This window comes from Neopelma chrysocephalum, unplaced genomic scaffold (assembly GCF_003984885.1).
Source record: "Neopelma chrysocephalum unplaced genomic scaffold, ASM398488v2 Primary Assembly neopelma1_23, whole genome shotgun sequence".
Classification (NCBI taxonomy): Eukaryota; Metazoa; Chordata; class Aves; order Passeriformes; family Pipridae; genus Neopelma; species Neopelma chrysocephalum.
The window spans coordinates 1544518-1567645 of record NW_020897691.1 but is presented as its reverse complement, the minus strand read 5'-3'; the positions used below and the strand labels follow the sequence as shown (position 1 = coordinate 1567645).

Genomic DNA, 23128 nt, shown 5'->3' with positions numbered 1-23128 from the left:
CCATCCCCTACTTTCCACTTGAATCTGCAGAAAAATTATGTTCCCAAGCATTAAAAAAAGAAGGAAATATGGTGATGGTTTGGTACACTCAGTTTTCAAGACTTAGCTCTAATTTCCATTTATTTTTGCCCTTCAGCACCTTCTAAAAGTTTTCCCGTAGCCTCTGAAAACCAGTGTCATTCAGGCTCCCACAGTTAGCTGGAGTAGAGCATATTGAGTCATACATGAAGACTGTTTGCTTTTATTTTTTTTTAAAGAAAATATGAAATCCATTATACAACAGATTAGTGGTTTTGTTTTTACAACTCTACAAAAAAAGATTTTGCATTTTTATTAACTGGTCCAACTTTTACTGATTTCCGAAAGCCTGTACAATCTAAAAGTGTACAGAAAGTAGGTTTTTTTAAAAACAAATGTCATATAGGATTATTGCTGAAATATTAAAGACCATTTCATAAAAGCTGCAAAACTGTATCTTTAACCTTAATATATAGAGACTGATGCAAACATAAGAAAATTCCAGTCTATTAGTTACATTTAACAGAAAAAACATTCCTCCAAATTACAGTGTTCTGGAAATACAAAGTAATTTACTTTTATTCTTACTATTATTTCCGAATGTTAAGTTACTGGGACAACTGATAAGGAAAATAGGCTTATATAGGAAACTTTAAATAGACTTGCTTTTCAGCGGTATAAGCAAAATGTCCATGTTAGCAGTCGTCTTCCAGAATCCTTTTAAATATGTAAGACAGGGACAGCTTTACTAGCAAGACTACAGGAAAATATACAGAAGCAAATAAAATCATTTGCTTGGGAGTGTATCTATTGATTAAGCAAATCATGACAACTCTTATTTCCAAGTCCCCTAAAGAAAATTTTACACCTCATGATCATTCCAAATAAACAGTAATTTCTTCTGTAAGCTTATGTTGCATTTGGATTGGTGAGAGCCCATTTGCCTCAACATGCTTTAACATGTCCCACATTGCTGAATGTTTAAATTTATTTCCTAGTTTCAACAAACATTTGGACAGAAATGAGATATGAAATACTTCTACTGTCATTAACATCAAAAAGACATTTGAAGAAGATCAAAAAGTGCCAAATAGTCCTTTCAGAAAGTGGATTAAAACACTGTAATGATAATACAAGGACAGTATTATCAGTTTTCTATGTACACCAAAACACTGCTTGCTGTTTAATGATATTGATATGTTCACCTACCACTCCCAGCAAATCTTAGTGCAAACATAATATGTGAACTTATTTGTAAACCCCAAGACAATTTACGCAGCAACAATAAATCACAGAACTGTTTGAGATTTTCCAGTATATGAGAATGAATGCTTTCTGAAATCTGTCTTACTTTTGCAGTAATGTGTCATTGTAGTCAAAGATAATGTTTCCTATATAAATCATCCAATTCAGAATCAAATGTAACTGTTCAACAGTTCTGTATAAGCTTTAGTGGAGGAAGTCCATTCATTAGAGCAGCTTGGCAAAGAGATTTGGGGTTTCAATAACATTAAATGTTAGACTGCTTGCATGGCTTTTAAAAAGAAATAAATCTATTAAGGGAAAACTGCTGATATAGTAATTCTTTTGCAAAGCACACAACCACAAAGGGCAAACCTGCCACAATCTGCTTTCCTACACTGGTATCTATGCATAACTTTATGATTTGAAAAGGATTTGTGTGACAATCAAAGCATCACAATTAAAGAAAACTGGTTTAATAAAACAACTGTTGTTTGACCAAGCCTTTTTTTTATTTATAAAAACCAATATTATAATTTTTCCTTGATTTCTAAACATTCCACATAAAAGGTTTTTGTATCAAACACCGAGATGTCACTCACGCAGGGTGGCATCTTCCTCTTCCCCATCTGGGTTAAACCTATTGAAATGTATGCTGAAATCTGCCTCAGATTCAGCATTTTCAAATTCAGGTGCAACAGGGACGGTGGTAGGTCGAACAGCCCGAGCTTCGGGCTGGCAGTTTGGCTGCGCTTGAGGGCGGGTACCTTGGGAAACAGGACTGGACTTCGGCTTCGGCTGAGCTGGTAAGATGGGGCTGGCGAATCCCAAGTTGCTCAAAGCATCCAGGGTACCATCAGGGTCAATCATAGCATTAATTGCTAAGCAACAAGAAAAGATGAAAAGGATAGGGAAGAAACCATAAAAAATATCATTTTCTGTTACTATACTGAAATCCTTTTCTCACACTTTTCTTTTTATGATGGCAGACATGAGTTTTTATGTGTGCTGTCCATGACAAAGCAGGGGCATATCCAACATAGATACAAACTGATCAGTCAGTTAGTATCTATTTAGTCAGTTTATATGGCTTTTTCTCCTAATGTTATCATTATATTATTCTTTGTTCCAAGCCACCCCCTGCAAATAGCCATAGTTGCTAATTCCACGAATGGATGAAATTTGTATAAAAGAGCAGTCATTTATCCATATTGGGAGCAAACTGAAATAACATAGTACCATTTAATTTTATTATACTACTAACATATTTGTCACATTTAACAGAACTTATCTTTTTTATTTCCAAAAATGTACTAACATCTATTTGAACACCACTGCATACACAAGGAATTTTGATAAATGGAATATATGTCTAATTAGCAGACCTTTTAAGCAAAACATACTTCTTTCCACCTTACATATAGGTAAGACTTTATGTGTGAAAAGCAAAATAACTTTTCAATTTTGTAGTCTGCGGGCTCCATAATTACAACTATTGGATTTTGCAGTGTGAAGGGAAGATGCCAAGAGCTAATTCTAGATTTTCATTTAATCGTAATGGAGACAGTTGTGGGTTTTTTTGAGATTGCCTACAGATTACGGTCTCAGTGCATGCCTTATACTGAATTGTGCTGCACATGAGGGTATTACTGATGTGCAGAGCCTATTTTATAAAGCCTAATCTCAGGATTCTCTATCATCTACTCTTCAATATTTACAAAAATATTTCTATTAAGAATGTTTCACAAATAATTACTTTGGGATTCTTAGGACTATGCAATTCTTGGTTGAGCCTTTTCTCACCATATAAAAAGATACGAAAAAAAACCAGTGATGTTTGTTTACCAAATGTGCCAGCAATCACATGATATTAATGTATGTAACTGATACTATGAACATATTTTAATATATTGCAGTAACTTTATTTCATGGTATAGATATACACATATATATTAAACAAATCTGAAGTAAGGAACCACAGAAGAGAAAAAAGATTTGTACCTTGCAGCTGTTTCTCGACTCGTTTCAGTTCCTGTAAGATTGATGATATTTCCTAGAAAAGAAACGATCATGTTTCATTATGGAAAAAGAGACTATCAGTAGTGAACAATGCCCCTCCTCAAGCTTTGCAATTGCAATACGCTATTTGGGTTGACCCTCGTGGCATCAAGAACACCCTTACTGGTGGTGACCCAGCCATGTCCCCCACAGGTCCTGGGTGGCAGCCCTTGAAGCTGGAGAGCCATGTCTCACTCAGAATCTAGAGCTCCCCCACACTGGCTGCCTGCTATGGTCCATAAAACCCCACCCTGCCCCTTGCTCATCTGGCTGTGCCATCTCTGCTCAAGCACAGACTTACAGATACCACGGTTCTGTAGAAATGGGGCATAGTAACAGCAAACTTTTAAAGGAAAGTCACAGGATAAATCCAGTATTAAATGGAATCGAGTGACTTATAACCTTGCTCAGATGAGAGTCAGAAAGTGAGATGACTGCATCAGGATTCTGTCTGCAACTTTCTATCTGTCCCCTGTACCCACAAGATCCTGTACAGCACATCAGTGTTGGGGCCTCAGCACTCGTTTGCCTTAGAGACTTTTCTCCACTGTGCTGCGCTACTTGTTAACACAGACGTAGCCACAGCAATGCACTTAGAAACAAAGCAATCACTAAATGTACTATACCTTAAACTACAGAATCACAGAATATCCTGAGTTGGAAGGGACCCATCAGGATCATTGAGTCCAACTCCCGGCCCTGCACAGGGCACCCCGAGAATCATACCCTGTGCCTGAGAGCATTGTCCGAACACTTCTTGAAATCTGACAGGCTTGGTGCCACGACCACTTCCCTCTGTCGTTTAAATCCTACAACTGAAGGATCCTACACTGAAAAATAGTGTTAATCCAACTACTGAGGAGAGCTGTCAGTGGTATTCTAAAGCTGAGAATTTTCAAAGGCACTGATTTCAGAAAACCATTTAACCCATTTCAGGAAGCCATTTTGTACGAAGTACTGTGATTTTTGTGTGTGGCAAGGAGATTGATTATCTTGAATTTTACACAGTCATTATGTTTAAGAAGATTCCACAACTGGGCTGGACATCAATGTTCCAAGGATAAAACAAACATCAGTTATAACTGTCCTCCCTTAACATTTAATAATGATCTGTGGTAGAAATAAGCACTGCATTTGAACAATATATTGCTCTGAAAACTGAGTCGAAACTTGAAAATCATAGACAAAGAAAACACCCCGAAAAACCCATTCACTTTCAAACAATGTGAGATGCTTTAATAAATTGAAAAAAAATTGTAGAATGATAAACTTAGGAATAAACATATAAAAAACATTTTTTCTTTTTTAAAGAATCGACTGAACCCCCATATTCAGGACAAAAGACTAAATTCAGATGTTATGTTGGACATGGATAAGAGAAACTCCTTATATTATATTTCTAGAATTAGAAACTTCCATGAGGAACCTGCTTAATTAAACTTTAAAAAAATTAAAAAAACCCTATTAGTGAATCTATTAAATTATAACACTGAACTACTAATGATTGCTCTTAATAAATATACCATTCTGCAGAATTACAGGCCAAGCTTTCCATACTTCCAGGAAAAATCAATCTGGAGGAGTTTAATAACTCATGATGAGCTAACAGAAAAGCGCTAGCCCGTTCAATGCCAGAGGAAATGTATATACATTTGACTTCTGCGCAGTCCAGTACGAAGTATGTGAGCAGTTTCCTCTCCCACCTTTCCCTGAGAAAAAAACCCTGCTTCTGTAAGCTGACATTCTTAACAGCATGGTACTGCAGATGGATAACGTAACTAGACTCGCTGCCTGCTCTCACATTCAAGAATGTTTTTCAAACCCTACACTCTGTGTTTAGAAGTAGAGGAGAAGTATACTAAGAAATAACACGTGCTCCATCCCCTCACACTGTCACACAGTCTGGTCATGAAATGGCCTGAATTAGGCAGGGTGGAAGAGTATATGAATCAGCTGGAGTTGTAGTGGGTGCCCTATGGCTATCATTTCCAGACAAAATCAAGAGGATTGTTTTTCATTGAAGAGTCCTTTTATTGCCATGCGTCTATGGATTATTTTCATCACATATAGCAAAACACAACAATTTCTCTAAATATTAATAATCAGGGTTAATAGTATTAAGTATTAATGATCAGTAGGTAAAGTAGTTTTTAGACAGTAAAACAAGTTAATTTGAAAGCAATCTAACATTCAAACTAATGGTTGTTACCTTTTGTTAAACAAATGTACTGATGGTCTATATATAGTCTGAATCCCTTTGACTGCATTCTTTATCTGAGAATTTCCCCTGAACAATTCCTTGTTTCTTTATAAGACAGTAAATTTTAGTAATTATTAAAGCAGATTATGTTTATTCTTGAAATATATGTGATGTCTAAATAAAACCTTCTAAAATTTTTGCTCTTATGTCACTGAAAACAATACATTCCTCTACTGATTATTTATATGTTAGATAAGCAGCATAATCAGTCCTAGAAAAGAACTATTCATACCATGCTTGATGTTTTCACAATAGGAACTTCACTTTCAGCTCGCAATTTGTTTTCAATTTCTTCCCAATTTCTATCTTTGTCCTTAAATAATATTCTAGAAGAAAGAAATTTAAGAACACTGTTTAAAAAAAACTAAACACACCCACAAATTAAAACTGAAAGATTAGATAACACAATACGAGAAAGCAGCATAGGGAGCTCTGAATAGAAGTAAAATCTGAAATACTGAAACCTGACAGAATCCAATCATACAGTTTAAATTTTCAGGGAAGCATATAGGGTTTCAGCAAAATCATTTTTATTGACATTAAAATGGCAGTTCTGTAGCTAAACACTTGCTTATGGAGTCGAAAAGACACAGATGTTTCTTTCCTCCAGCACGGAGACTTTTCTTAAAAAATCCAACTGTTTTACTGTAGTCAGATAATTCCCCTTTAATATTGCATTTTATAACAACTGCAAAACATAAGGCAAATAAATGCATCTTTTACATTTCTATTTTATATTAATTTAATAAAAAAATAAAACCACTTCAGGAAATTAAAAAAATACATTTCACAGAAGAAGTTTTTATTGAAAAGTCTCAATACATAAATTTTTTTATATATATACATATATGTTTTAGTAGTATGAGTATCACTTGTATTACATGTTTAAAGAAGTATTTTATATTTGTAAAACCCCAAACCATATTGTGAGATTTCCTTCTTTAATGTTTTGCTTCCCTGCTTGATAAATAGTTTTTGTTTGCATTGTCATATCACAAATATAATTTAAACTGTTTACACTGGTGCAATTGGAAAAAAAAACAAAGAAAAAAATATTTAAGGTCTGGTAAGTGACACCATGATGACATAGAGGAGTCCAAATCCACTTCTTCTTGAACTGGTATTTCAAAGTTAAAAGTTCAAAAATAGCTCCAGTAAAACTGCTAAGCAAACAAAACAACCTATTTCAAATCATGACCAAAAAGTAGTACATTTTAAAGAAATTACTTGTATAAGTATGTCTCTGAGGAAATAATTTTTAAGGTGGAAGTTCATGAAATATTGAATCTCATAAAGACTAAGAATTTGAAAGAAAGTTGGGAGACTTGGTACTGCATTTCTGTTCGCCTTTCTTCAGTTATTTATACCCTATGGAAAATTCTACTCTCTATTATTATCCTGTCAAGAAAGTCTAATTTTGCAAAATATTTACTACCCTGCCTTATTTTATCAGTACACAGATGTCCAGAGACAGCCTATCCAGAAGGTGCTTTAACTCTTCTTCTCTCTTTGAGGTCTTCACTCACTGTTGCTTCAGAACGCGTTTATGTCGGAGGTTTTGCTGAGAGGAAGTGCTACTTTGATGACACAGTGTCACGGGATTGAGGCAAATGACCACTTCTGCCAAGTGACTTGGGTGTATTCGAGTAAGTCAATCCATTCAAGGGTAAACAATATGCACTTTTTTAGGGGGAAGGAAAAAAATAAATTATAAGTAATCAAAACTGCAGTGAAGAAAACATGAAACCCTTTATGGCCTCAAATAGAGTCATCATCTTTTATCAAAGTTCATCATCAGAGGTCTGGCAAAATTCTCTTATGTTCCTGAAGGGAGTGCAAAACCTTGCAAAGACATACAACTGCAAACCTGTATACCAGAAACTCCAATTACAATGGAAAATTTAGGATTTGCCTGTCACTGAGGAGTTCAAATAAACATGTTAAAGAAAAAAAAAGGCATCGATGGACGCTGGAAATTAGCAGGAACATAGAAAATAAGGCTTTATTTAGCAGTAAACAACACTAGAAAAAAACAATATAAGCTATTGTGACATTGTGTGATTTTTCATCTACCTTCTTGCTATGTTATTTTAAAATAATTCTATCTTGATTCATTTTGATTAGTGCCTTTGCTTGTGTATATGGTGTTCTCAATCTTACTCTTTTAGAGATAATGTTCTTACTCCTCTTTTACAATTTGAAAACCTTTCATTTCATAGGTCACTTTATTAAAAAAAAAGAGGAAAAAAATGAAAGCAGTAATTAAAAATTTTGAAACTGTTATTACGTTGACTACAAAGTGGGAAGGCCAATTTGTTTTTACTATAAATTTAGGAAGGCAATTTCCTTTTTACTTCATCTTTCTGAATTCTTCATTTAGTTCATTTTAACTTCCTGGGGGATATTAATCTCTGTCTGCTTTGACACCTCTAACAGTATTCTTCAAGTTAAAAGAACATATTTATAAATGCTTGCTGCCTTCTGCTCTTGCTTTTCCCTACCTTTTGAGGCAAGTCTTACTTGATTGTGCTCAATCGTCATTTTTCTTTCAAGGCACTTTGCAGGATGCACAGCAAACTGCAGAGACCAAGTAGTACCTTCACTGACCTGAATGCTTTGTCTAGATTTTGCCTGACTAAAGAGGCAGTTGCCTGCTACACGCCAGTAATGCTGCATTCACATTGCAGAGCACTGATAAAACCACGCAGGTCTTCTCACTGCAAAACCTACTTACCTCTTTCCCTTTGTAATCTCTGCAAATTTTCTGCAAACTCATTGTAACATATAAAAGCACAAATACAGGCTAGGTAGAGAATGGATTGATAGCAGCCCTAAGGAGAAGGGCTTCAGGTGCTGGTGGACAAGAGGCTGCACATGACCCAGCAATGTGCGCTCTCAGCCCAGAAAGCCAAATGTGTCCTTGGCTGCATCGAAAGCAGCATGGTCAGCAGGTCGAGGAAGGGGATTCTCCCTCCTACTCCGCTCTGGTGAGACCCCACCTGCAGTGCTGCATCCAGCTCTGGGGTCCCCAGCACAGGAAGGATATTGACCTCTTGGAGCAAGCCCAGAGCAGGGCCACCAAGATGCTCAGAGTTGGAGCACCTCTCTTATGAAAGAAAGACAGGCTGAGAGAGATGGGATTGTTCAGCCTGAAGAAGAGAAGACTCCGGGGAGACCTTGGAGCAGCCTCCTAGTACCTAAAGGGAGCCTGATAGAGAGCTGGGTAGGGCCTTTTTTAAGTGCATGTAGTGAGAGGACAAGGGAGAATGGTTTCAAACTGAAAAAGAGTTGGATTGGATTAGACTAGATATTAGGAAGAAATTCTTTACTATGAGGGTGGTGAGGTACTGGAACAAGTTGCCCAGAGAACTTGTGGATGCCCCATCCCTGGAAGTGTTCAAGGCCAGGTCAAATGGGCCTTTGAGCAACCTCATCTGATGGCAAGTGTCCTAGACCATAGCAGAGGGGTTTGACCTAAATGACCTTCAAGGTCCCTTCCAACCCAAACCATTCTGTGATTCTATGAAAAGGCAGAAAAGCAAACAAACTGTTTATCTGCTTCCTGAGAATCCTCCACAATAATTTGTTAGCAAAGAACGGGTTACAGGATACATGGCAAGAATGATGCAGAATTTTAAAATATAATGCAGTTTTGTGTATACTAGGAAGTAAGAACCTGATTATACAGGTTGAAAAAAAATTACAGAAAGGTAACTTAGCAATATCCAACCTATGACCTTATCCTGAAGAAAATTACAAATATGCAGAGAAATTGGTGAAAGGAAAGAACCGGGCACTTGAATCTGGTTCAATCTGTACCCCATGCCAGTACTTGGGGAAAAAAAATCCAGTTTGACCAGCAAATTCTAGCTGAGGAATACAGTGTCAAAAGCTTCTCTCAAGCTCATTTCTTAATATAAGGTAGGTACGATGACAGAACTCAATGGAACTTAGGACATTACCTACAAATTAGAAACAGAAATGGCAGTGGGGAAGCAGGGAAGAAACTAGTCAAGCAAAAAGATATATATTTCATTTTGTCCTCCTACTCATTTATTTTCATGACTGACTTTAGCTCATTTTAATTTCTGATAGATCTGCTTGTCAAGAATGACTGACAATATTTATGTTCTTAATACTTTAGCCAAAGTGAAATTGGTCTTTCAACAGAGCTAACTTTTGCAACTAAAATATGACAGAAAGAAGAGTGTTCACTCTCACAGTATGCATGTCTTTCTCCATTTGGCTCCAGATAGAAAGGATGCAATTTGTAAGGACTACAATTGCCCTATATTATCTGTGCTCTCCGCAGATAGGTTTACACTGGTAACAAAAAAATTTGAGGAAGGACTTGTAAAACACAGTCAGGCTTGCTGGCTTACTCTTACTGGTGCCTCTAAAAATTTCTCCTCTCCTTTCAGGTTCAAGTATTCTGGAAAAAGCCACAACTGCTAGCCTAGTAAATCCTGATGATTCTCATTGTAACTGTTCTGGGCAGAGATGTTAACTGGCTTAACTCCAGTAAAAAAAAGAGAAGCACACCAGTTGCCTGAACTCATGAACACCAAAACAAAGCTAAGGTGAAAATCTTTAATAGGTACTAGCTGCCTTATATGCTCCCTAAAAAACAATTCTAAAACTAATGCTGGTTATCTAATTCAAAATACTAATGAAATTATGAATAACATGATGTTATTCAAAATCATTCTGAGTATCAGAAAAAGGAAGTTTTAAACACAGCCCTGGGGAATATACTAAATAATTCCTTATTAATGAAAGTTTAGTGCATTTTTATAGAAATAAACCATTCCACTGTTTTTAAATATATAAAAAATATTTGTAGATATGCTTATATTTATAACATCATACATGACCACACCATTATTACATTCATTACAATGTAGCTGACTTATCTTTTAAGCTCAGAAAATTACATTGGAATTGTGTAAGACTTGAGTTTAATGTTATCAGTTAGCCACCAGTAAAAAACAACACACAAAATGCCTTAGAACAGAAATAATAAGAATGGGTTACAGGCTTTTAAAGAATTGATTCTTCACTCAGTGATATTCTTCCTACTAGAAATAGTAGGACTAGAAATGGCAGATAATTTACAGTTTTCACCAATTTATATAGATAATTTTTTTCTTCTTGATTTCTATGGTCAAATCTTCTTTAGTATTCACATGAGAATACAATTTTCAGATATGTTGTTATTTTGCTGCTTTTACTATTTGCATTGCCCTATGCTGAAATAAGCTTGTGATTTGATGTTTAATCTGTTTAATCTGTCATTCATGTAATATTTCAATACCTGACACTTCCTTGACAAACTAATTAATTACAGACCTAGCATTTTCCTACATTCAGAAAATTATGCATGAAGATCAGCCAAATGACTTATTTTTAATGTTCTCTATTTTAAAATTATTAATTGCGCAAAGACAAGAAGAACATATGAATGATACGACTCTGAACTTTGTATTTAGAATTTTATTTTATTCTTGCCAACAAAAGTGGTCATCAAGTGGCTGTTTGCTCACACATTTAAGTTAAATTGAACTATTGATAGACCAACATGTTACCATTTTTGATATGTCTACACTTTCTCTTAGCTACTATGAAATCATATGAAGGAATCTAACTATCTAAGCAGGAATTTTCAATTAAAAATGATAGGTGGCTACATCTGTTGCTTTAGATTTAGAAGTCAATAGTGACTACCTTGTTGGTTTTCAAGAACAATTTCAAGTTGTTTTTCAGAACAATTTACTGAAACTGCCCCATTTGTTCTTTCTTCCTAAAATGCAGAGTCCCTACAAGAACTTGGCAAACATACAGGGATCAATTTTACAGTTCAGCAACATTTTAACCCTATCTTTTAAGGAAGTAAGTTTTACAAAACTTGCATAGAGGTCATGTAATTTTTGCACGGCATCTGCATATATTGGAACAGCTCCTCTGCTGGAAGTACGATGGATGTTGTTCTGTCCATGCAAACTTTGCTGATATTTCTCATCATATAATGTGAAATAAACAAAAGGAATAATGGAAAAAGAATTAATTCCAAATCTTTCTGAATGCTAAAAAAGCCACAAAAAAGCTTTTTTAAAAGACAAGTTGCTACTAAGTGTATTTGCTCTATTATACATTACTCTTTTACTAGTGGGAATATTAAAGAGAGCAGACATTTTCAGCAATAACAATAATTTTTAAAAACCCACCTGATTTTGCCAGCTGTTTTGTCTATGGATTGTCTTATCTTGCGAGAAAATTGGAAGACTGAGGACAACAGCAAACTGTCCCCCATAACCTGCAATATGATTTTAATAAAAAAGGATATTATTAGTTTAATGGGAATTAAATACAAACGATTCCATATATTTTGGTATCTTTAACATTAAAAAATCATACTTGTGTTTTAATTAGTATCATTTACAATCATATTTGAACATTTTGCAAATAAAATAATATACAGTATTTTCCAATATTAATGCCACCTGCTACTGGTAGGAAAGAAAGGATAGTGTCTAGAATATTAAGTGGGGAGATAATTGTCAAAGCTTAAAATAGACACATTACTGGAGAGAATCCTGTTGTGTACTCACTTCATCTCTGCTCCAAGTCCTTCTCCGGGTAATTGTTGGGGGATCAAGGGCATCTGTTAGCTGAGGTCTAGCATCATCAGGCCGACCATTCCCCTCTGGTGGTTTCGAATGCACTACTGGAGGGATTTTTCTGAAATTGAGACTTTCATCAAATACACGGTCCACCAACTGGAGGATAAAAGAAAAATGCATTTTATGAAATCTACTGGATACCTGCAAAAATCAGATTACTATTTTCTCCTCCTGAAACAGTTTACAAGATGCCTATCAAATAAAAATCCCATTGTTGTCTGGTACAGTACAAAATGATGCATCTCTTATGTAAGAATATCTTGTAAAAATGAATTTTTGGTTTGGTTTTTTTTAAATATGAGACATACAAGACACATTTAGACTACCTCACAGAAACTTTGCTTATGGGTAGGCAACATAATAGTTACCTATAAATCAGTACTAAATAATTTATTCCTTTGATCAATGAATGTACCTGTGGAATTAAGTAGAGTTCTCTGAAATATAGGGGTTTTCCCCAGATTAGTCCTAGTGTTACAGAAAGACCTATACTACCCAAAGGAGATACTGCCATCTGCAGTACGCACACAATGTACCATATTTATTAAAGAGGAAAATAGTTATTTAGTAATATAAAAATGGAAGTGATCTAACTGCTTCTGAGAAAATGAGCACTTTGTTTCCTCAAAGTTTAGCCATAGTCCATGAGAATTAAAACCAAAATCTGTGTGAGTATATTTATGATTTTTGTGACTACCTGACTTACAGATTTCTCATTACTGTTTATATCTTTTTTTCCACAGAAAAAGACAGTATTAAACTAACTACAGTAAACTAATGTATTAACCAAACTTTATGCACACAAAAATGAATAAAACACATTTTGAAAGGAATACTATGAAGAAAAAAATGCAGTAAACATTTACAACACATTATTATGGTAAATTGTAACATAGTAGAAAGTGATGATTTAAATTCAGATTAACATGTGTACCAACATTAGACCTGTGATGGTTACTAGAACAAGTTAGTCAATATATTCATAGAACAGCACAGCAGAGATAGTCAAAGAATATAAGACTTATTAGAAGCATAATGCAAACTTACTTCAGGGTAGTTTTTGACAATGTTATTAAGAAAGAAGATGGTACCTAAGTATTTCAGTGTTCAGAAGATGAAAGTTTTATGTCACCTGTGAAAAGAGTGACTTTTTTGTTTTTAATAGCTATGCAAAGAATTAAATATAGACATTTATATATATTTGAGCTTATACACTAATATCTTTAAATGCACTTAGATACTATACAATGGTATCTAAGGCTACAGACAAGCAAGAAACATAACTACCTTGTTCCTATGTTTTGTGGAAAAAAAGAGACAGACAGATAGTATGCATCCTCTTGACAAGCTGTGTTCATAGAATAACTTGTGGGTTGTTTGTTGAAACAAAGGAACTTTAAATAAAAAAAAAATGTAGAGATCATGCACACGGGTTGAGTGGAAATAACTAAAAAGCTATGCAAAAATGCTAAAAGCAAAAGAAATAAAGAAAAGGAAGAACCTTATGCATTTCTCCATGAAGATCTCCTACCTCTTCTCTAGTGTCTATGGCAGAGCCAGGGGTGGTGGCAGCAGTGCTTACTGTGGTACTGGGGGCAGTGCCTGATGAAGTCACTGAATCTATCTCTCCTGCTACATCGTTGATTTCCCGTGCGATGAGAGCCAGATCTTGACTGATCCTAGTAATAAAGAGAGTGTTACATTCTCCCCTACAAACACTTTTGGGCCTGTAGAGCCCAACCTTGGCAGCCTTTTAGGTTTTGAGTTCCAGTTCCTTATAACTGTGCTATGAAAATGTGTATGACCTTCTAAACTGAAAGTTTATTTGTAGAACCATACAAGAAAATTTTAACTGAAGCTTGTAACAGCATGCCTTTCTAGAGGAAGAAGGTAGAAGGCAAACTCAAAAGACAGAGCGTCTTTGTTTTCTTTCTAGGATTCACAGACAGACATGTGTACATAGTATATCTAAGACAGTGGATGCACTGTAAATATTGCACAGACCTGCACACATGCAGTAAATCTGAAACATTCAGACAGTGTTTAGTTTATACCTTAGTTTACCTGCTTGCAAAAACACATCTTCAGGACCTCTGATTATCTAGCAGTCCTGCAGCTCGCTCACGTCTGAAATTCCAGACCAACACCCTAAATCCTCAAATTTAATCAAGATAAGTTTTCCAGTGGGAAAAACAAAACATATTTGTAAAAACCTTGGCACTACAAAAATACATCTGAATTCTCAGCCAAAGATTCCTTTTCCTTTCTTCTGATCCATCACTTTAAAAAAAATAGCTTTGCTCTGTATTCTGCTCAGCACAGGGAAGAAGCTTGGCTAGCTCAGCTTGTGCTACTCCTCCACAGGACACCCCAAGAGGAGGAGGGAACAAGAAAAAACTCCCACAAAGCAAAAGCTAAAAGCCCTTACTAACTATGGCACCCTGAACCTCCACCTTGGATCACACAGTTCAGAAGACCTAGAATTCAGAGCAGACTGCCAAGTGATCCCCTTTGACACTTCTGGCTGAGAGGACTGAAGGCACAGGAGTCGATGCATCGCCACGCGGTGAATTGCACCACCCACCACTCAAGTGGAAGGAGGAGCACAGCCATGTAACAGTGACACACACCAGGCTGGACAGAGATGGATTGTTGAAGGTGAGCTTCCTTCTGCTCTTTATTTTCACTTTGTCTTCAAGTCAAAAAGAATGGACACCACTGACCTAGAGATAGTTTAAGGCTAAGTGAGCAGAATTTCAACTTCAAAGGCAAACGTAACTAGAGAAATTTCCAGTCAAATTCCTACACTGTATTTTGTGGCTAAACATCAGCAATACGCAATGAAGTGAAACTTTGTGTAGCTTAGGTACATATATAGTTGAGATAAGGCTGTAGAAAATTATCTGGTAATTACCCATGACAACTCAAGACAGTATTTCTGATTTTAAACTATCAAAGACTGGAACAGTAAAGCATAAAACAAGTCAATTGTTCATTTAAATAAATTAAAATATGATAAGAGCCTATTACTAATTAATTTAACCTAATTACTACAACTTTATATTTCATGTTCTTATATATACACATGCCATTAAAAATCCAATATTCTAAGTAGCAGAGATACTAAAACATCTACTTCCTTTGTTTCACACAACCATCTAACTATCTCCTTAAAGATAGAAATTGCTAATAATCACATTTAAATTTCTGGGGCAAATTCTGGTATTTAATGAATAGTTGTAAAGAAAATAAAACCCAGGAGATTTCAATTATCACCAAATCCTCCTGAAATGTTATTAAACACCATAATCAAAAGTAGTATCAATCAACTAAGACCTAACTCTTCAGAAATCAGCAATGCTTCAACATGCCACAACCACTTCATTTGAGTTCTTCCCAAGCAATGAATATTACATAGAATGTCAGATATTTATATAGAAATGAATTCAAATGAATCCTGAAAGTATCAGAATAAACAACTCTAACATGGATGGCAAGTAACTTGGTAGACAATTATCACAGTCAAACACCAGTCAAGTGAACAAAATCTGGAATTATTTTCAATGTGACAGTAAGTTATAGTCAGTACTCAATTAAGTTTCTGTATAGAAACAATACAGGGCACTAAACAAAAACCACTGTGAAAAAGAAAACTAGAAATCAGTTGTGAGTAGTCTGACTTTTCAAAAATGAAGTGTTCAAGTAATTCTACATTAACTTTTAGAAACAGAAAGTATTGCTTAAGGAGTATGCTTTGTGTAATCAGGGACAAGAGACTTAGGCTTTAGGTACACGCTATTTACTCTGCTGCAACTGTAGGTTGCCTTGCAGATTTTTACTGCTTCCTGCATCACACCTAGCAATCATAAAAGGCAAATCAATTTATTCACAGAGGCAAAACTGAAATAAATCTCAAATTCCCTAACCCCCTCAACGTGCTCCAGGAAATATTGCTATTAGATTCACTCAGTGAGCAGACTCACGCAGCTACACAGCTACATAGGGAACAGACTCCGTTTTCAATGCACTGGAAAAGGTGAGAACATGGAGCTTGGGATGTGGAGAGCATGACTACCTTTTCAAAAGCCTGGAACTCTAGTTCTTATTTAACTGTAGGGAAAGAATACCCAATATCAGAAAAAAGAAATAGGAATACTTCTAAGATATCCGTAATAGTGGTGAACTGCTGGATTACCAAGAACATTTTTATGCTTAGTCTACTATGTTACACTTCCTATACTAAGTCAGTTGATTTTGTAACAATACTAACATCCTTAAATAAAATACATGTGAAGCTCCTGTTATTCTGAGGGTATACTCCCTTCATGTCAAAGTGGCTTTAAATCAAATTTACTTATTCCATTAAGTTTTTTTAAACATCTCTTTCAATTCTTCAATTTTATTAACATCTGTGAAAAGTGCAAACTGGTCAGTCATGGAAGACCAGTTAAAACACAACATGATGGTAACATGGATGCAATGAAATGTTTGTCATACAGTCTCTACAGTACTTTCTGCTGCACACGTATTTTACGAAATGCTTACCCTTACACCTGCCTAATAGAATCAGTTATTCAACAACAAAAAAATAAATCAAACAACTTTAATGAGAGCATGTAATCATCTATTCCTTTTTTAAAAACTTTAAATAGAGTTGAAGGGATTCTGATCACAGAGGTTGGTCTAAGGGCTGGGATGGAAAAAACCTCCATGGTAGACAATGACAGAGAATATGGTTAGCAAGGCAAAAGGAGCGGAAACAAAAAAATCTTATAAAGGACAGAAGTTATAATTAAAGCCAGGGGAGCAATAATGTGAATCATTACAAAGATATATGGAGGCACTGCAAAGATCAACCTACAGCAGTGGGGGTCAGCAGAGGCTAACCAAGAAAAACTGGTATTGGAATCAGTGATGATAGATGACAGTAATCTGGAATTTCTCAAATGCTGATTGCTAGTTTTCTTAACGTTAAATAAGCTTATTTGTGTGAAATTTCTATATAAACTTGGCAGTACTCATTTGAGTCTCTCACTACTTCCACTGAAAATAAAGCTGAAGAGGTAGGGTAACAGAAGGTACACAGTCTTCAAAACAAATTTAAAACCAGTATACCAATGCAGAAAAAGGTAAGAATCCCAAGGGAAAAAAAAGCCCTGCAAACCTAACCATCAAGTGAGTTTAGACCGAATCATCAACTACTTCCAGTGTCAGTCTCTCCCAGATAAGTAAAACGTACCAAGAAGTTTCACTGAAGTAGAGGTTCATCAGTACTTCTTATAAGGAGGAAGTAATACGCTATGGCTATCAACTGTTTTTCCCCATATACAGAGTCCTCCCTATAACAATCTCTAACTTTATATTACTTAAAAGAAAGAGATGTTTTAGGAAGATGATTTAGAAGATGTTTATTTCATGATTTATCTAGATACTATGAAACTCCCTTAGGTATCTTCTGTGTGCCTCTCTGGGCCTCTATATCTTCCCTTTGCACAGATCACACTAGAAAAACAAATGCTGGAAAAATATTTCCAAGAAGAGGAAACAAAAAATAATTAATCGCACCAAGCAAAACACCTCCATGGCATTAAGAAAATACTCCACAGTATTAAGAATAATCTTAAAAGGAAAACACTTTTCCTGTTTAGGTTTCCAAATTAAGTTTTTTGAAAAGCTTTGGAACCTGAACACTGACATCGAAGTATTAAATAACATTTGCATACTTATTTAGTTTTATTTATTTTGTGCAAGCCATCAGAAGTTTTCACTGCCTGGGTGTTGCATGATATGGGAATAACTGGTTACCATAATGTAGAACTACCTGTTCCTTGGTTCAATTGAAGTAGAGTTGATATTAGCAATAACAGAGGAATTAATATACTAATCTCACAGACTTGCAACAAAAGAAAATTACTTTCTGATGAATACACAACATATCAGAAAGTATCTAACATGAAATAACGTCTAGATAAATCGAAAATTAAAATGAGAAAATGGTCTTTTACATTGCCAAAATCACTTTTCTCTCTCTGTCACTTGCGCATTGATCTGAAATTTTACCTCAACATGAATGTAAAGGTAGTACAAAATCACATATACTTCAGCTTCAGGAAATACACTAAGTACCACTGCAAGTCCAAATAATGCAACTAAAAGTTCATCTTCTGGGACTGGGCTATCCTAAGTCAGAAATTACTATAATTTTCCATTAAAAAGAAATGTGTCGGTAACATGAGTGTTCTGTCTGCCAGTCTCTCATAAGAAGAATTTTAAATTACTCATTCAGTTAGTGAGTGAAAGCAGTAAGTACAGTGATACAGAAAACTCATTAGCTCAGCTCTCTTTCTCCTTTATATGCACCTGCATAACTGGTCGGGTACAATTCTTTGTTATTTTAGAGGCACGCCTTTAAAACCAACCTTGCTATCTCTTCTCGGTGAGCTGTCCAGTCACGAATGTAGTCTTCCTGTTCCTTTATTCTGTGCTTGAATGTATTGCTACTTTGAGCTGCTGTCCCAGAGCTCTGCAGTCGTGTGGTTTTCAGGGCTGGAGAGGTACGTAGACGGGTATGTTTAGGGGAATTACGGTTTGATCCGAATTCATCTTCTGAGGTGGAAGCATAATCTGTAGGAAAGCGCCTCCATCTTGCACTTACTAAATTAGTTTAATTGTTAAAAAAGAAATATTATTGCATCTTAAATAAGAAAAAACAGTATTATTTCAGTAACATCACAAAAATATACAACTATTCATTATCAATCCCCAAATACCTCACAAAAGGTTTATTTACTACATCTTAAAAAGAAAGCTACAAAATTTGTGTTAAATAATAAATACTGATTAATAAAAACACAAAACTGATGCTCTTTGTATAATGATGAGTAAAGTAAGATGTAAAAGTCAGTAATTGTATATGAGCTCAAGCAAACTATTACAAAACAAGGGCCCAATTCATTAACATTAAAGTATATAGTCAGATTGCACTTTTTCTGCAGATTTTTCCCAAATTTCATTCCAGGTGTATGTGATACACAAAAAAAAAATGAAGAGACATGAAGGAAGGATGGAGCTGGCACCAAGACTGGGACGCATACTTACATAAGGAAAGCATAAAACTCATAGATGGTGATAAGGTCTTTTCCAACTTTAATGATTCCATGATTATGTGTTTAGTATGGAAATAAAATATGTAAAATTAATATGGTGTTAAAAAAATCAGCAGCACATCTATAAAAAAAGAAGACTCAGAGCAAAAAGTTTCCTTTACTGAAAAGTTCATTTTCCAAATGAAAATACCTATTCTGCAAGTCACATCCTAGAATTATTTTTCAAGAGTTTTTGTGATTTTTTTTTTCTTTTCCAATCTGACAATTGTTCCCTTTTTAAGCAACTGCCTAAAGACTTCTACATGTAGCACATAAAAGCATTATACAGCTGTGCTGCTGAAGACAGCCTGAAGTACAGGAGAACTTAAACTAAGTCGGAGGCTTTCGTCCCCCTATGAATTACTGAAGCTAAGAAAATGCATTTCAGATATACTGTCCTCAAACATTCCCTGCAGGATGAGATACCATTAAAGTGTAAATGAATCCTCCTCATCACAATCTTCTAAATTATTGCAGAGGATTTAATCCCCCAAACTCACTGAAAGTATAAGTACTGTAGAAAATTAAAAAAGTGTCTGATCACCTCTTGGTAATTTAAAAATAATACATGCAAATGACATATATTGTTTTTACTATTACAAAATACAAGAAATAATACTGATTTCTCCTGAAACATCTAAAAAAAAATTATAAAGGAAGTATACATAAATATGAATTTAAGTAACAAAAAATGAAAGTAATTTTTACTCGAGAAAAGATCTGTGTAATGCAGATTACAGTATGTAGAATATAACATCGGTGTATAAGCTTACATCTCTTCCCTCATATAAAGAATGCATTTTTAATTGTTGGAAATAAAAATGTGCTTGTGTAATTTTGTTTTAGGTTTAAATGTGGGCTTCAAATCATGTCCAGTTGTACTTTTTAAAAAAATATTCTAATTTTATTGAAGCAAGTAAAAATGTCTCTCCAATCGTTTACTGATCTCTTTTTAGAGGTTTCAAAGTTGTTTGATCTTAGGGAAGTAAATATAAGCAGAAAAAGCACATTTCCCCACCAATAGCATGCAAACAATGTGTGACCAAAGTCCAAAGAACTCTATGAGTTGGGCCCACATTTTATCATCCATTTTTGTTTAAATTTTTTGTCCTGGTTCAAATTACATATATCAAAATAAATATAACATTTATCTTAAAATCTCTCAAGTGAGCTAGTCCAGCAACTCAGCACTGTACAATGAGCATATGTAATAACATATTTAAAAACTAAAAAATTGAATGAGAAGTGAAATATCAGAAACAGATTTGATTTCTAGTACTCTACCACTGTAAGTTTCAACATCAGGATCTGGGTCTGGGAGAAGCTTGGATTTCTCTGTGTACAAAATAGCGTTTTATCATGTTAATTAGTTTTAAAACATTCAGGTTAGAAGCATTTGCTTAAATAAAATATATTGATGAGATTAGTCTTAGGTCCTCTTTTCCACCCACACTTTTTTAGGAAAAGACTATACATTCAATAAAAAATAAAGAATTTTGTAAAGGCTTAAACATTTCAGAGATACTAACTGAAATGGCATCCATAACAATTGTGTACATAGTATCATAAAAACCCTCTCCATTTTTTAAGACCAATAAATTTTAAGGCCTTAAAATGTTGATTTTCAAATCATCAACGGGTATTATCAATGGGTTTCTCCTTATTATGAGGAAAAAGTTATTGTAGGCTTAGCAGTAAAAATTTCAAGGTTGTATAATTCATAACAAGCAATATCCAAGCACTTTTCCCAGTAAGGTAGCTATACATTTGCAAATATATGCTTTTAACATTATCTATAAATTATGCAGCCCTGAAAGGTCATTGTAGTTTATGTAGATTCTGAAAGCTATTGTGCAATTGCATATCTCAGACACCAAAGACTGTGAATATCAGAACCACTAACTAGAAAATCCTCCAAAACCCTGGCTAAAATAATCAGCACACAAACCTAATTTAGTGACTACTCTGTGAGGGGTATAGTGTCCTGACAACACATTAAGCTGGCAAGTTTGGTGATTTGGACACCATACTCTCACTTTTAAGATCTGAAGATGAACTTGATTGAATATATTCCTTAAAAAATATTCTACTCTCATTGGCACATTGCCTTCTCAAGGTTTATCCGTTTCAAAGATCCTGAAATTTGGTGCTCAGTAGTGCAATAATACTAAAATGTGCTTAATAAGTGTTGTTTTCTCTCCATTACCAAACCTTTTTTTTTCCCCCACAGTTATCTCAACAGCTTTGATCAACCTATCTGCCAGCCATTTGCAATCATAGCCAGGTCAGCAAGCCAGCAGAGCTGCTAAACACAACTAGTTGCTCAAGGTGTCTCTGTTCTTACTTGATGTTTAATTTGGCAGTGCAGCTTATCACTTCTGCACTAGGTCTGATCCTGCTGTTTGTTATCCTAGTACATAGCTCCTTCTGTAACACCATCTTCAATTTTCCTTAGTTGTTGTGAAAATAGGTCTTTGGTCTTCTCTGTTTTTATTGATGAAACTCTACTGTTCGATCAGATCTTTCATTGCTTCTGGTATAAAATTACTAATTCTGCTTCTCGTGTCTTCCCAGTGTTGTTAGCTATCAAGCCTCCCACCACAGAAACACCCTGGTAATTACTTTAATGCTGGCAATTCTCATCCAAGATGTTCCATTTACCTGTTTGTCCTTTCATATAAAAGTAATCAATACTTCACTGCATCAAATCAGGTTTTTGAAATTACAGACTTGCTGACAGCTCTGACAATTTTAATGCTATTATGTTGCAATTAATCCATATGAAGTACAAGACAATAAAAAAAACGCCCAGTGAATATATCTTTTTCTTGCCCTCTGTTTACAGGCACGTATGTCTGAACATTGACTCGGGAAGCGCAGAAATAACTTTCTCTTTTTAGGCTGGATTTAAGAAGGCACCAATGTTCAGTGATCTGCAATGTTATAATAATGTTAGCTGACCTCTGATGAGATAAGCCAGTGTCCTGGTTAGAACGGCTGGGACCAATTCATCCCTGGATGGGTGTAACCCAAAACTGTGTATTCTATAGCCTCCATGCCATTTCCCAAAAACTGCTGTCAGTAGAGGCCTGCAAGGTGGGAAGATGTTCCTGTACCCTTTTATGGAATTCCCTGCTCTGATATCCTTATATGGAATTCCCCGCTCTGATAAGAGGGACTGAGCATCCACATGCCCTTTTATGGAATTCCCTACTCTGAGGGAGGGACTGAGCACTCCTGCCTGAACTGGAGAGTATATAACTGGGAGTTTCAGAGCCTTGGGGCTCTCTCTCGTGGGACCCAGAAGAAGACAGCAGACCACCGCTGCTCCCAACCAGGCTGAGACCACCACCCTCAACTGGACTGCAATCGCCACTTCTGACCAGACTGCAGCAGCTCTCCCACCAGCAGGTTTTATCCCCTCTCCCTTTGCTTTGGACTCGGGGCGTGGGCCAAGGTACACCACTTTTGTTCATACCCCAGGGTGCTGGGTTTGTACATTTGGGTTTTGTGGGTTAAAACCAATTGTCTGTCTGTATAATTGTACTTATTGCATTATTTTAATAAATTGTTATTCTGACTTATAAATCTCTCTTTTGAATTGAGTTCATTTTGCCTTGCTGGTTAACTTTTAAACCAGCACAGCCAGGAGAAACATACTTAACACCTTGATAGCAACCAGTCTTCTGGTAAAAGAAACAAAACCCAAAACCTTATATTAGTAA

General features: G+C 35.4%; 1 protein-coding gene across 12 annotated transcripts in view; it reads right to left on the bottom strand.

Moving 5' to 3' along the window:
* Window positions 1-244: 244 nt before the first annotated feature.
* Window positions 245-23128, bottom strand: part of CEP170 (centrosomal protein 170) — a 101059-nt gene continuing 78175 nt past the window's right edge. For 4 of the 12 annotated variants that reach the window (XM_027684012.1, XM_027684003.1, XM_027684064.1 and 1 more), the window contains 8 exons: window positions 20688-20738; window positions 18678-18912; window positions 13760-13937; window positions 12187-12354; window positions 11803-11891; window positions 5811-5904; window positions 3262-3313; window positions 245-2141 (listed from right to left, as the gene is read on the bottom strand). In XM_027684012.1, the coding sequence (XP_027539813.1) occupies window positions 1855-2141; window positions 3262-3313; window positions 5811-5904; window positions 11803-11891; window positions 12187-12354; window positions 13760-13937; window positions 18678-18912; window positions 20688-20738 (1154 nt within the window). In that variant the 3' untranslated portion in view covers window positions 245-1854. Of the gene's footprint in view, window positions 2142-3261; window positions 3314-5810; window positions 5905-11802; window positions 11892-12186; window positions 12355-13759; window positions 13938-18677; window positions 18913-20687; window positions 20739-23128 lie in introns of those variants that run through there. The other 8 variants (XM_027684041.1, XM_027684098.1, XM_027684021.1 and 5 more) reach the window with 7 other exon arrangements.